This window comes from Myodes glareolus, chromosome 20, assembly GCF_982192425.1.
Source record: "Myodes glareolus chromosome 20, mMyoGla1.1, whole genome shotgun sequence".
NCBI lineage: Eukaryota > Metazoa > Chordata > Mammalia > Rodentia > Cricetidae > Myodes > Myodes glareolus.
In genome coordinates this window covers 49,083,951-49,098,102 of record NC_142045.1, presented here as the reverse complement: position 1 = coordinate 49,098,102, position 14,152 = coordinate 49,083,951, and the positions used below count along the sequence as shown (strand labels likewise).

At 34.9% G+C, this 14,152-nt stretch overlaps 1 protein-coding gene across 5 annotated transcripts in view; it reads left to right on the top strand.

Moving 5' to 3' along the window:
• Fxr1 (FMR1 autosomal homolog 1) overlaps positions 1-13,907 on the top strand; it is a 49,453-nt gene extending 35,546 nt beyond the window's left edge. The window contains exons 11-18 of one of the 5 annotated variants that reach the window (XM_085682338.2): positions 477-563; positions 2,025-2,082; positions 2,170-2,232; positions 5,603-5,806; positions 8,190-8,390; positions 9,032-9,112; positions 12,137-12,228; positions 12,869-13,907. In XM_085682338.2, the coding sequence (XP_085538464.1) occupies positions 477-563; positions 2,025-2,082; positions 2,170-2,232; positions 5,603-5,806; positions 8,190-8,390; positions 9,032-9,112; positions 12,137-12,228; positions 12,869-13,039 (957 nt within the window). In that variant the 3' untranslated portion in view covers positions 13,040-13,907. Of the gene's footprint in view, positions 1-476; positions 564-2,024; positions 2,233-5,602; positions 5,807-8,189; positions 8,391-9,031; positions 9,113-12,136; positions 12,229-12,868 lie in introns of all 5 variants that reach the window. The other 4 variants (XM_085682336.2, XM_085682339.2, XM_085682337.2 and 1 more) reach the window with 4 other exon arrangements.
• Positions 13,908-14,152: the final 245 nt, after the last annotated feature.

Genomic DNA, 14,152 nt, shown 5'->3' with positions numbered 1-14,152 from the left:
TACTGTGATAGATCTTGTAGTCTGGAAGACCCTGACCAGTTTACTGTTTTGTTAAAAAATTGGTTTGTTGTGCTTGAGAGATGGCTCAACAATTAAGAGCACTGGCTGTTCTTCCAGAGGTCCTGAGTTCAATTCCCAGTCACCACATTGTGGCTCACAACCATCTGTAATGAGATCTGATTTCATTTCCTCTTCTGGACTGCAGGAATATATGCAGGCAGAATGCTGTTTGCATGATAAATAAATAAATAAATCTTTAAAAAAATTAGTTTGTATTCTTGGGACATTAAATTGATCAGAAATCAGAAAACTAGCATAAACTAATCTTTTTTTTTAGCAAACAAATGTAATTGTGCACAAATAAGGTGTTGAAAATTTCTGCATTTCAGTCCAATTATAATTACACTGTGTTGTAGAAAGACTTGCCAAATTATATTATTAATATGTGATATTGAAGATAATGTACTTTCTTATAGGGAATGGTTCCATTTGTATTTGTTGGCACTAAAGAAAGTATTGGAAATGTACAAGTTCTTCTAGAATATCACATTGCTTACTTAAAGGTATGTATACAGTTCACATTGTATTCTTGTATCTCCGCTGCATTTATTGTGTGAATGTTGTATACTTGCTGTAAATAAGGAATCTACATGTTGAACATGCTGATTTATAGTAATGTTTGATTATTTAAATGTTTTAAATTTACTTCAGTTTTGCTTAGTTTTTGTTGAAAACATAGAGAATAAAATGTTCTTTGCCCTTATACTTTTTCTGCAGAAGAGAGCCCTCTCTGATTTTTTTTAAAAGGTTCTTTTAAAGAAATGACTATTTTTTGTAGGTTTGTGACAGTTCATCATTATTTACAATAGCTATGTGCAGGCCAGTTTGTTTCCTTCCCCCCCCCCCCCATTTTAACTGTCTACATAAAGGTGAAATTGGATATCTTTGATATCTTTACATTTTTTGAGTCAGCTGAATTGTTCCCAATAGATGTTGTTCCATCAATTCTGAGTGGGGTAGTAGGTTGCTGGAGATGCAAACCAAAGACAAGTACATGGTAAGCAAAATTGGAATTGTCTTCAAGCTACACCCTCAGCCTCCATTTGTTAGATTTGAAACAATACACAAGCGTTGTAGAAAAGGACGTACCTGGAAGTTAGTAAGCGTTACAGTTTTTCATTATTCTTTGTTTTTTGTTTTTCATAGTAATATTCTTGAATGTTCTCTACTTTAGTATATTTTCTTTTCCGTCTCTGATATCTGTTGTATTAGCTTTTTTTTATGTCATTCCATGTTTTTCAATTCTGTCTATTCTAACCTTGTAATCAAATGCTTAGTCTTATATTCTTCCTCTAAGCAAATAGTTTTGTTTTTAATGGTTACCTTCACATAATGTAGGACCTCAGTTTCTAAATGATCAAGTCTGTAGCTCATTAATGTTGCCTTTAAAGAGAATATTAACTCTCTGTTACAGAGACAGTATGTAGCCAATGATCTGGCTCAGTGGATAAAGGTTGTTTGCAGCCAAGCCTTACAACCTATATTGTGGAAGGAGATCTTGAAGTAGTAGTTATATTTCCACAGGCACATAGTAGCACACGAATTTACGTGCACGCACACGCAAGCATTCAAGAGTAAAATAAAAAAGGACAGTATTTGGCAATAGGATTAGCAATTAACAGATAGGTTAAGTTTATTATACAGTCACTTGAAGCAAGAAAGGTGTATATACTGTATGCTTATAGCAATGTGTTGGGCACACTATAAAGCATTCAGTGTTTCTTACGTTGACCAACAAATGACCTTATGAATACAAATCTGCTTTATGAGATGATTTCAACGATCACAGTTTGTTTCTTTGGTAGATTGTAAAATTCTAGCTCTAGGCCAACACACACACCAACAAAAACCTGTATAGAACTTGGGTCAATAGGTAGGGTAAAGGTGTTTGTCTCGGGTCTCAGAGGGTGTGACATGTGTCCATGTACACGGATAGCAAAAACGATTCTTTGTTTTGATTGTAGGAAGTGGAACAACTAAGAATGGAACGCCTGCAGATTGATGAACAGCTGCGACAGATTGGTATGGGTTTCAGACCTTCTTCCACCAGAGGGCCTGAAAAAGAAAAAGGATATGCCACTGATGAAAGTACCGTCTCTTCTGTACAAGGTTCTAGGTCTTATAGTGGAAGAGGCAGAGGTCGTCGGGGCCCTAATTACACCTCCGGTTATGGTAAAAAGAACATTGCTTTATTTCTGTAATAGTGTGTAGTGTGTTCTAGTTTAGATACTGTGTGTATTTTCATACTAGCTCTAATTTGTTTTTGAGGGTGAAAGGTACTGAGGTCTGTGTTACTACTATTATATACTAGTGACAGTGAAAGGTAGATAGCTTATAAACAGTTATAAAACAAAGCATAATTTAAAACTGGAATAAAGGGTGAATGGGTATAGGGCCTGTGTTCTAAATAGTGTGGTTTCATACATTTCCTGTAGAATCTTAGTATGGTACTGCTACCTGTAATGAAAACATAAGTGAGAAATAAACTGATGACTAGTTCAGCATTATATCCAGTTAAGTCTCCAGCAGCTTTGAAATAGATTTGGTGGGTTTGAGTGTTTACACACTTTGTGTAAACTATTTTGTATAGTAACATTTTGTGAAGCAGCCTGAAAATGAAGGCTAGTAAAGAGAGTTAACATTTTATAATGAACATCTTTATAAACTATACTTTATCACTTTGAAGCTGGGGCCTAACCTGGGTAGGAAAGGATCAATGGATCCTGTGGCCATTAACAATTCTCTAATCTTAAATTCTCATTTATTCTTTAGCTCTGGAGTTGTTTCATCTTTCTCCATTTGGACTTGGATCATAGCAGTGACCTGATCTTTCTGCCCATCCCTCCTCATTTCCTTTTCTGTTCTTTTATGTTCTCTTCTCCGTGTTAATCTTGTTTTGAGGAAATACATGTGAACATAGGCCAAAACAGGAAATATTTACAGAAAGATTTACAGAAAGTAGAGATGAATGCAGGTTTGCAGCGTGCAGGTTCAGATCCAGACTTTTTAACTGAGGGATCTAATGGTGCTAGAGTTGTAAGCCTGTATTGTCTTTCATTTGTTGTACAGGTGCGGGGCTAAGTATCCCTTCTCTTTCGTAGAATAACCTTATGTTCCACTATCCCATTTTCTTGATGCATTTTCATTAACACAGCATTGAAGTTCTAAATAAAATTGTAAAAATATATGTTCACTGTATGAAAGATGGAGAATTGTAAGCTAATGCTGTATTTCCAAAAGTATATTTAATGACAGTAATTAAATAGAAATCAGGTGTATTTACATTCTAATGCTAAATTAACATAATCAGATGTGGCTTTGTATGCCAAGAGTGAGAAAAGCCATTGAACAGCTTGATTAGTGTCTGGGATCTTTGCTTATTGATGAGGGAATTACTCTGGTAAATGAATGAGGAGTAGATAATGAAATGTATGGGAAGATGGCAAAGGAATCCTTTGGGTTGGAGAACGCTAAACAGATCCTTCAACAGATGACAGACTTAGCTTTGTGGAACTAGAGACATTGTTTCTTGAAGTAACTTGAGAGAAGAGCATTTGAATTACAAATGTTCTTGTACTTATCAGAAGGCCTACGCAGTAATAAATGTAAGAAACATTTACTAGTGGAACATTTCTAAAGTTGTGGTAAATTTAGTTTGAATCCTAATCTTGGTTATGATAAGACATAATTAATGTAAGCTTTTAGCACATTGGCATTTAAAGTGATGGGAGCCGTCTTGATAAAAGTGGTAGTTATAAGTTGTAAAGTTAAAAGAAAAAACTGATCATGAAATTTGGCTAAAAACAAGTTGTGATTGTCATGGCTCATTTTTAAAAGCTTTTCTAGGATTTCTTTGTATCCTGCTTGTACTTTCCAACATTGAGAGGTTGAAATGTCTGTATTGTTTCCAGCATAACAGTAGTTAGTAATCTACAGCAACTTAGAGATGTAGGCAGCACAGCTTTATCATCATAAAGCTCACCGTTGCCTCACTGGCTAACCTCTTACACATCACCTGGACTGTAGGTGTTTTGTTTGTTTTGTTTTGTTGAAAGTTTGACAACCTGCTCACTTGTCATTTCCAGATTCTAGGAAGACTTTTGTTTCTTGGCTTATGACCACCTGCCTATAGTTTTTAAAATGCCAACTACTATAGGGTTTTTAGGCTATCATCTTTATAACGTGAGAAAGATTTAAGGACCCATGAGATACTTGGGGACCAACTAGATGTTGTAGGACCATCTCCTCATGTCATGCTTAATCTTATACTTGACTTTGTGGTCCTAAAAGACCTGAGTATTAGCCAGTTCATCAACAATTTTGTGTTTCGTAATGTTTGTCTCACAAAATAAATACGGAGTGTATGTAAAGGAATAATTTCCTTGCTCTTTTCCTTGGGTAAGGTAAAATAGTTTACTAGGCTTATCTCCTTTACATTTTAACACAGATTTGTTTTACTACTCGTGAAATGGTTATTGTCTACATTTTGACAGTTTTATAGTATACAGTTAATGTTTTTTGGCATTTGGACAAATAATTGTTACATGGTTACTTTATTCCCTTCCATGATGTTTTCATTCTTAACAAATACTTGAGAGTGAAAAATAAACTGGATTTTTTTTCTAAACTTTTTTCTTTTCCTCTGTAATTTGTATTGGTAGACTTCTTTATTCCTTGCACCTTATTATTTCTATTTTAATATCAAAGGAGGACTAGTGTTTTACTGCTATTTTTAAATACTCACGGAGTTTAAATAAACCAATGTTTAGGTATTCCATTCAACAAATTGGTTCATCAGCAGGGGATTTTTTGCACATTACGACACATTTGGGACACTGATAGGATAAAGATGAAGAAGCTTTGCGTTTTCATAGAGCAGTTGTGTCTATAGAGAAGAATGTTGAGAACAGTAACATGTGGCATGATACAGACATACAGTACTTCAGTGAAATAAGAGAAGGGGAAAGGTTCCATTTTCAGTTAAATTGGTACTAATTTAGAACTCAGCTAGTGTTGAATGAGATTAGCCATATGAACTCCTTTCAGTGGTCCCATCTCTTATTCCTTGTTAGGTAGTAACTGTTTTCTCAGAAACATTGTTATGCTGATCTGAGGCAGCAGTAAAACATTTTATGTGTATTAGCTGACCAGAACTTCCAGCTTTAAGAAAGACTATCAGTTATAAGAAGTGTTCTGATTTTAGAGATACTAAAATGTGAGAGAAAAATACACATTCAAGTCAGTAATAATAGAAAGACTATTAATTAAAATTAAAAATTTTCTGGATGTGATTAAATTTATTTTAGGTATTGGGTAATATTTATTGTACTGATGACTTAGGCCATCGATATAAAAATGAGCAAAACCTGGACACTAACTGCATTCTCTTAGTGTGCCTTTCCTCTAATTTCTAATCGCATATTACATTTAAAGTTTTTAATTTGGCTATCTTCAGAACAATTACTATGCTTACTTTAAATGATACTTAAGCATCTATATATATGTGCACCTAATCGCTTTACATACTATCTTTTTTTCTAAGGTACAAATTCTGAGCTGTCTAACCCCTCCGAAACAGAATCTGAGCGTAAAGATGAGCTGAGTGATTGGTCGTTGGCAGGAGAAGATGACCGAGAGACTCGGCATCAGCGAGACAGCAGGAGACGCCCAGGAGGAAGAGGCAGAAGTGTTTCAGGGGGTCGAGGTCGTGGTGGACCACGTGGTGGCAAATCTTCCATCAGTTCTGGTAGTCTTTTACATATTATGTCAGCGTTAATGCTTTGTAAACAGTATAACCCTACAAAAATCATTTCTTCCCTCAGAGCCAAACATTTTTGGAAGTTTATGATTCTGCTTACTGTCTTAGAGATAATAGTAGACTGTGTAGCAATTAATATGGAAAAATTTGTGTAGATTAATTCTGAGTGAAGGCTTACATAAGAATATGTAGGTCAGAACTTTTAGTTGACTGATTTTCTTTGCTTAGGGGTCCTTGGTAATTAGGTAGTATTAGATGATTTTTCCCAAGAATTCTTTGCTACAGTTTGAGGACAGAGAAGAAGGTATACTCAATTCTGTTTTGTTTTTCTGAGAAATTGAACTGTAAAGAGGAATATAGAGGGACTGAAAAGGTGACTCAGCAATTAAGAACAGTTATAGGTGTTGTAGAGAGTAAAGTTCCTAGCACCCGCTGCTCACAGCTCTGCAACTTCAGTTCAGGCGTTTCTGATGCCCTCTTGTGGTCTCTGTGGTTGCTTACGCATATGGGTGTGCGTAGGCACACCACATGTTCACAGATACAGTGTAAAGACAAAGATGTCATATGCTCAAGTATCTCTTGGCTGTGATCATCTGATGTTTTTTGTTTTTACCATGAGGTGGTAATAGTTGCCAGAATGCTCTTTCTGAGCAGAATGACGAGGGGAGGGTTTCCAGAGATGATATGGACTAGATTATTTTAAAGTGCTGTATAGTAGCATTATTACTACTTTGTCATTTAAGAAGGTCGTACTTTATAATGATTAGATATCTCATTGAAAATAATATATTTAAAGTAATGTTTTAAATCTTTTAGAAGATTAGGCTTTTCATATTAAGGCCAGGCCATTGTGGCGCACACCTTTAGTTCTAGCACTTGGGAGGCAGAGGTGGGTGGATCTCTTGAGTTTGAGACCAGCCTGGTCTACAGAGTGAGTTCTAGGACAGCCAAGGCTACTCTTGTCTCCCACCTTCACCTTAAAAAATCCAAACATGTTAATTTGCAGTGGAACAAATCAGCATAAAATGGAGGATGTGTATTTAGCTCTAATTGGATCCCACTTTTCATTGGGCCCTAAGTTATGTTTTATTTAGAAAAGTTTAGCTTAGTTTTTACAGAAAAATAATTCTTGTATTAAAATGTACAATGTATGCTGTTACTATCATACCATTATATTTTGTGGAAATGCAAAATGAATGTATTTTACCTAGTGTTTATGATTAATAGATGAATTGAGCATTTTTTGCAAAGATTTTAGCTGTTACCAAAGGAAACTTAACAGTAATGGTGACTAGGTGAATTCCTTCTGTAATTGAGTGTTGGAAGCAGTAGATCCACATAGGTAAGAGAGGTGCTTTTCTTTTCTTTGTAACTTTACGCAACACTTTGTTTTCAGAATTAGGATGCAAGTTAACATCTGGTTCAATGTTGTCTTTTCTGTAACAGTTATTATATAAGCCTAATTTACTTTGATACCTGTGTAGACTTGTTTTGGTTGCTTCAGTTCATAGTTAGCTGATTTTTATTAGGTCTTGGGTGCAGTTACTGAATTTTATTTGTAAATAGTTCACAAGAAGCGGTTTAATGTAAAGAGAAACAAAAGGCTCTCAGAATCATTACATAATAGTTGAATATTTCTCTACATTTTTATTTCTCTACCCTCTGGGTAGGATTAAGAGTGTGAATGTCAATCCGGTAGTGGTGGTGCACACCTTTAATCTCAGCTCTCAGGAGGCAGAGGCAGGCGGATCTGTGTAAGTTCGAGGCCAGTCTGGTCAACAGAGTGAGTTCCAGGACAGCCAGGACTGTTACACAGTCTCGGAAAAGAAAACTGAACTAATATCATTATTCTTCACTATCTTTGGAGGATTGGTCTCAGTAACCTCCACAAATGTTTTTTTTAATCCTTTATGAAAGGTTATACAATATTATACATCATCTGTGCATACTGTTCTATATTATCTTTAGATTACCTCTGTCTGTAAAAATGCCATGTAAGTAGTTTAAGTTTGAGGGACACTAGTAAGAAAAAAATTATGCAGGAATAAAACTGTTTAATACAGCTATATCCACTATAGTTTTTTGAAGATATAGAGACCTGACTATATTTGTAAAACAGTTCAAAGAAAACATTAACAAAGCTGAAAAAATAACTTTAACTTTTGCTTTACAATTTTTCATTCCCATTAAAATTTCACTTATTCATCTTAATAATTTTCAGGTAAATTAGTGATAAGAAGAAAACTTCAGGCCTATATTTATATTGGGGGGATTGGAGTTTATGTATGGTTAGGTGATATAGTTCAGTAAATCAAGTATTTTAACTGCAGCCCTCTTAAATAAATATTTCTTGCCTCTGACATGAATATAGTGCTCAAAGATCCAGACAGCAATCCATACAGCTTACTTGATAATACAGAATCAGATCAGACTGCAGACACTGATGCCAGCGAATCTCATCACAGTACTAACCGTCGTAGGCGGTCTCGTAGACGAAGGACTGATGAAGATGCTGTTCTGATGGATGGAATGACTGAATCTGATACAGCCTCAGTAAATGAAAATGGGCTAGGTATGTAAGCATTTAGGGAAAAGTTGTATGTGTGTGATTGTATTATGCTGATAATAGATAAGGCTTTTTGTTTACATATGCAATTCACAAATGATTTTTTTAGTGTTTCCTTTTAATGGGGAAGATAGCTTGCTTGTCTTGGGTGTCTTATTTTTTATATTTGTTGAACTATCTGAAACTGGGAGAATTAAAGTGCCCTTTCATACCATTAATCATCAGTACAAATACTCAGTTGATCTTATTGTGTACAAATAAAACTTAACTCTTTTAGCACCCCCTTTGAGTAAATACGGTATATTTTGGGAGAAGCATAGAGTGAGAATTATTACAGTGCTAAAATGTCATTAACTTTGAAACACAAAATATGTTGGAGAGAAATCTTTATTCTGAATAACAGCGGTAGTTTCGGTTATGTATGACAGTTTTGTTTTATTATGGGTTAAAGCCCTCTTTATTTCCAGAGAGGAATGCTTTATGCTACAAAAATGTATATAATCCTTTGTCGATATTGTATGCTTTACTTTCAATGTCTAACTAAAAGTTTTTCTTTCCCTTTTTTATATAAGGAAAGAAGTTTTTCGTTTTGTTTTTGTTTTGTTATTTTTTGCCAGAATAGTTGATGGTAAACTTTGCAATTGCAGATGATAGTGAAAAAAAACCCCAGCGACGCAATCGTAGCCGCAGGCGTCGTTTCAGGGGTCAGGCAGAAGATAGACAGCCAGGTAACTTGAGTGGGCCTGTTGGTGTCAGGCCACAAGCATGAAAAAAATGTCATGTGTCTGCATTCTAAATATAATTACATGTTCACATGTGTGTATATACATTCAGAATTTGCATTGCATAAGCTATTCAACTAATGACACTGCTAAGAAAATGCATTCTTCCTTCACAGTATAAATGTTTAGTATCCAGTCTTAAGTGAACTAATGTTGTGTCTTAATTTCTTACATGGAAATACTGCAGTTGGCAGATTCCTCAAACTTAAGATGGGGACTGCCATTTCAGGGACTGTGGTGTGAATTGTGTTTGAGGTTGATTGGCAAAACTAGGTAGTTTTGCATGGTGCCTGCTTACTATATCTAGATTGGGCGCCTCATTTTGATGGGAATTAAAATACTCAAAATTTAAAAATAAAATGTAGAAGTGTCTTTTTCCTTAAAAGAGGGTGCATGTTAATGTTCTTGTGTTATTGTAGTGTGGTGCGTTTTCCTTTACACATACTAATCATTCAAATACTTTTTACTTCAGTTTCATTCAGTATTTTATGTTGTCACAAGTTTTGGTAACTGGAAAGAAACTTGTTTGCTATGTCTTTATTATTTTGAAAACAGTTCACTTCTTATTGTACAGAGAATCACTGTATATTCACCATGAAGAAATTGTGTGCAGTAGAAATAAACCCCTTTCAAACTAACCAATTTTTGCATTCTTTCCAAAACATGGTCTTTCATGTGTCCCTTTCTCCCCCACAAATAATGTTAATCGTAAATCTTTAAGTGTAGAGGTTGTAGAGACATTTGGGAAGTCTAGGTAAGGGCATTAATTCCTAATTTGAAGAAATTGTGTTTTAAATAAGAGGGACATGTAAAAAGAATCAAACACTATCAAAGAATTTGTTTTGCCTTTACATTTCTTCTACTCCCTTTTAATGTTAGAATTGTATTTTAATTGAAGAGGTCATGAATTTCAGTTTTGAAGGTGGCCCTACTTTGTAAAGAAGAAAATTCAGGTTATCAATACGAGCTCATTAACCTGGAATACATTTCAGCATAAGATAGTGATCATGGCTAAGTATGCAGACATAAAAACATCCAACAAAATTTCCTCTAAAAGAATTAGATGTTTTTGACTGGAATTAACTGAAATGACTGATTTGGAGTTTTGACAGCAATGTTCTGTTGCATACTACATCTGATCCTGATTTCCCTGTTCTTAGGAACCATTGTGTTTCCTCTTACCAAATTCCTTTATTTCCAGTCACCCATTTTTCCAAAGTTTCTTCATGTCACAGCAGTCAGGGAGACTTCCACAAAGTTGATAGTAGTTCTTCCTTTGCCTAAAATTCCTAGTTCTCTTAGATTAACTCTTGAGTGGTCTTTTCTACACTTAGACACTATAGAGGTATCTATTCATTCTTAAGCTCATACAGGAAATTACAGGGTCCCGATTATGCCACAAAATTGCCTCGAATTTTTTCCTTGAAATTTCACTTTCTATTGAAATTTAAGGGGCTGTATTCCATAAGAACTATAAAACAAATTTCTTAACTGGCTCCCTTTGTTTGGGGACAAGGAACAGAACTAAGTGCCACTTAGCTTTGGACTCAAAGCTACATCAAGGTTTTTATTCTGTAGGAGTAGGTGAAAGGGTCTAAGAACTGTTGACACACATTTACATTGAGCAATATGCCTTTCTGTACAGCAACATCTTGAAGTTGATGCATTCCTTCAGGTGTCACTGAAGTCTACACTATGAAAACAAAATAATCCATTGGAGGGTCCCCCACCCGTGGTTACAGTCATTCTCAACACAGTTGTATTGTCCTAATAGAGTAGACAAAATTAGTAGATTATACTAATCTCCCAGGAATATTGCTAAACATAAAAAGTTCTTGGCAGTAGGCTTCAGAATGAGCCTACGGAATTCCTTATAATTTAGAAGGAAAGCAGTTTTAGATTTGAAATGTATGTAGTTTTCTAATAAGTCTTGATCCAAGATGCTTAATTATGTTTAAGGTTTAATGAATTACTAGAATGTTCTTTAAACTTAACGTTAGTACATGCATCATTAATATAAATTGTAAAATACAATTCAGCATTTTATTGTTTTCTTAGCTGCATGTAGTATAAATCTAATGAACTAATTCTCCCCAGACATGGTGGCTTTATAAATAATGTAAAATTAACCTGTCTTTAGTTTTTAATGATTTGGATTTTTCTTAAAACTAGACTGTGATAAAAAATGATTATGACAAATTAAGAATATTCAAGTTCTTGGGTCAGTGCATTAAACTAATAAACAGAGGCCATTAATTAGCATGATAGAGTTTACTTTGCTTCCTAATTCATTACTTAATGTGATTATCTTATGTTTAAGATGGGACAGCATTTCTTTTTACTCTGTTCCTCTCCCACCCTGACAAGTGTCTAACCACATTAGGATTGTCTTAGTTTGCCTGTACTTCCTATAATTTGAACATCAAGATAGTATAAATGCTGTCTAGCATGAAATGTTAGGAAGAAACCACACATACCACAGTTCAGTATCCTAATTGGTACCGTTTTTCATGGGCCAAAGGGACAACCAGAAGCATAAAACACTAAGATTTTTAACTATCCCATCATGATTTGTGCCAACACCTCCCCTTCCCCCCCCACACACACTAATAACTGCAAACACCACTCTGTACTTAAAACACTGTCTTGAAGTGTTTGTTCTTGGTGGTGGGTTGCTACACCAAATTCATCTCACAGTCTTAGACTCAACCAGGAGATAGCTGGTTTCTTGAACAAAAGGACTTCAATCTAGATTTCCTCAAGTTCCAGCTTGAATTTTTCTATTGTCAGCACTAAAATCATAGGCACATTTTCCCAAGTTATGCTTTTGTTCAGATGTGGGTACCCAGCGTAAATTTTTGAAATTGGGTTACCCACCATTAGTTTAGTTTAATAGTGAAATTATTCTTATCCATAATAAAATTTAGAAATATTTTTCAACACCTGTAATTTTTTTCTCATCTTTAACAGTCACAGTTGCAGATTATATTTCTAGAGCTGAGTCTCAGAGCAGACAAAGAAACCTCCCAAGGGAAACTTTGGCTAAAAACAAGAAAGAAATGGTAAGGAGAATTTAATCTGTAGGGTTTTTGTTTTTATTATTTCGTATTGCTTAGACTTAATTATTTTTTACTTATTACTGTATGGTCACTTGTTTCACCTGAAAGATATTTAAAGAAGATCTTGATTCTATCCCAGGCCCCTGCTGAGTGAAGATGTGCATGCTTGAGTTTGAGACACTTGCCACATAGATAGCACGGCAGTATTTACTTGACTTGCTATATATACCTCTTGTCAGTAGTGGGAATAGACCCTTTACGTTTCAATTCATTTAAATGTTTTCGGTGATTAATACAGAAATATGAGTTGTGAAAGGTGAGTAAAATGGGTGATTGTTGTTTTTACCTACTGTATTGACTGTTTGCACCATTTATATGGTGTGCTTCCCAGTGGTTTAAAATAATATTAGGTACAGGTTTCATTGAACAGTGCCGATGCTTTCTGTGATGTGGGCACTCATAGGTACTAGACATAATGTAGTTTAAAAACCCTGAGACTTGAGTGCATTGGCATTTGTTTAAGACACTTTCTGTATGGCATATGGAAGTTATTCTTTTTTAAGCTAATGTTTATGTAGTGATTTTCTTCCTCAGCTACAGATTTCTTTATAAAGATGTTGAAAAAGTTGTCTCCCTTTGACAGGCAAAAGATGTGATTGAAGAGCATGGTCCTTCAGAAAAGGCAATAAATGGTCCAACTAACGCTTCTGGCGATGAAATTCCTAAACTACCACGTACTCCAGGAGAAGAAAAGACTAAGAACTTAAAAGAAGAAAGCACTCAAGAAGCAGCAGTCCTGAATGGTGTTTCATAACTGAAGGAAGTTCCTAGTTTACAGTTCTTTTACATTACAGTTACAATAGTGCTTGTACAAGCTTGCCAAAGATAGAATTCGGATCGCCAGTCTTACATCGCACTTTCAGTTCCTCCATTTGGAATTCAGAAAGGGGGAGGGATCCTGAAGAAATCATATGTTAAACATACTTTGACACCTACTGTGTTAAAAATATATCATCAGATGTGCCTTGAGAATAGTATATGTAACATTAAAAAAAGTTGCTGGCTATAGGAAATGTTATTTTGTTTTCAAAATATGGCAGAGATGGGAGGTGGGTGGGGTGGGGTCCCTAACGTAATATTCTTTATGAAAGCATTAGCTGCTTTTGTTACATTTTTAATAATATGCAACCACTTCTTCACCTGAGGAAAACTAGAATGAAGCAGTTTAAAATATTTTGCACTGAATTGTAATTTCTTCATTAGTTTAGTCTGGAAACTGGTCTGTTATGTGTTTTAAATGCTGTTTGTAGAGGCAAGTCTGCAGACCACTGGAATACATATGTTAACTCATCTGCAGGGACACGGGGTGATATTGGCAGTGACTGTTCTACATTGAGGCTTTGTTTGGTTTATTTATTAAAGTGTACAGTATTTAAAAAAAATCAAACATAGCTTTAGTTGAAACACTAAGCTGATTAGTCATGTCCATTCATAGCCTGAACTACTGAAAAGATCAATTTCCAGAGGGTTTATTCTGTAAAAACTACATGTTTAGTCTTTAGTAGAGTATCTTTCACATTTTCTTTCCCCCCTTTTTTTCCTTTTTCCCCCTTTTTTGATCTTGGTTGTTTGATGTGCAATATGTTTTTGTATGCAGGTAGTAAATAAACTTTGATCTTCCATTTGCTGATTTTAACTTTCTACTTTTTATGCCAATTGTTTCAAAGAAGTAGGATTACGTCACAGACCTAGAATAGATAGCATTCTTGGATTGCTTTTCAAAAGCATTTATTCTGCCCTCAGATCTAGTATTAAAATGCTAACCATTTACTCTAAAGTCTTAACACTTAATTTTGACTGTTAAATGGTTTAGAAAATATATGTCTTTGCTGTTAGAGAAACATCTTCATATTAAATTCTAATCTAA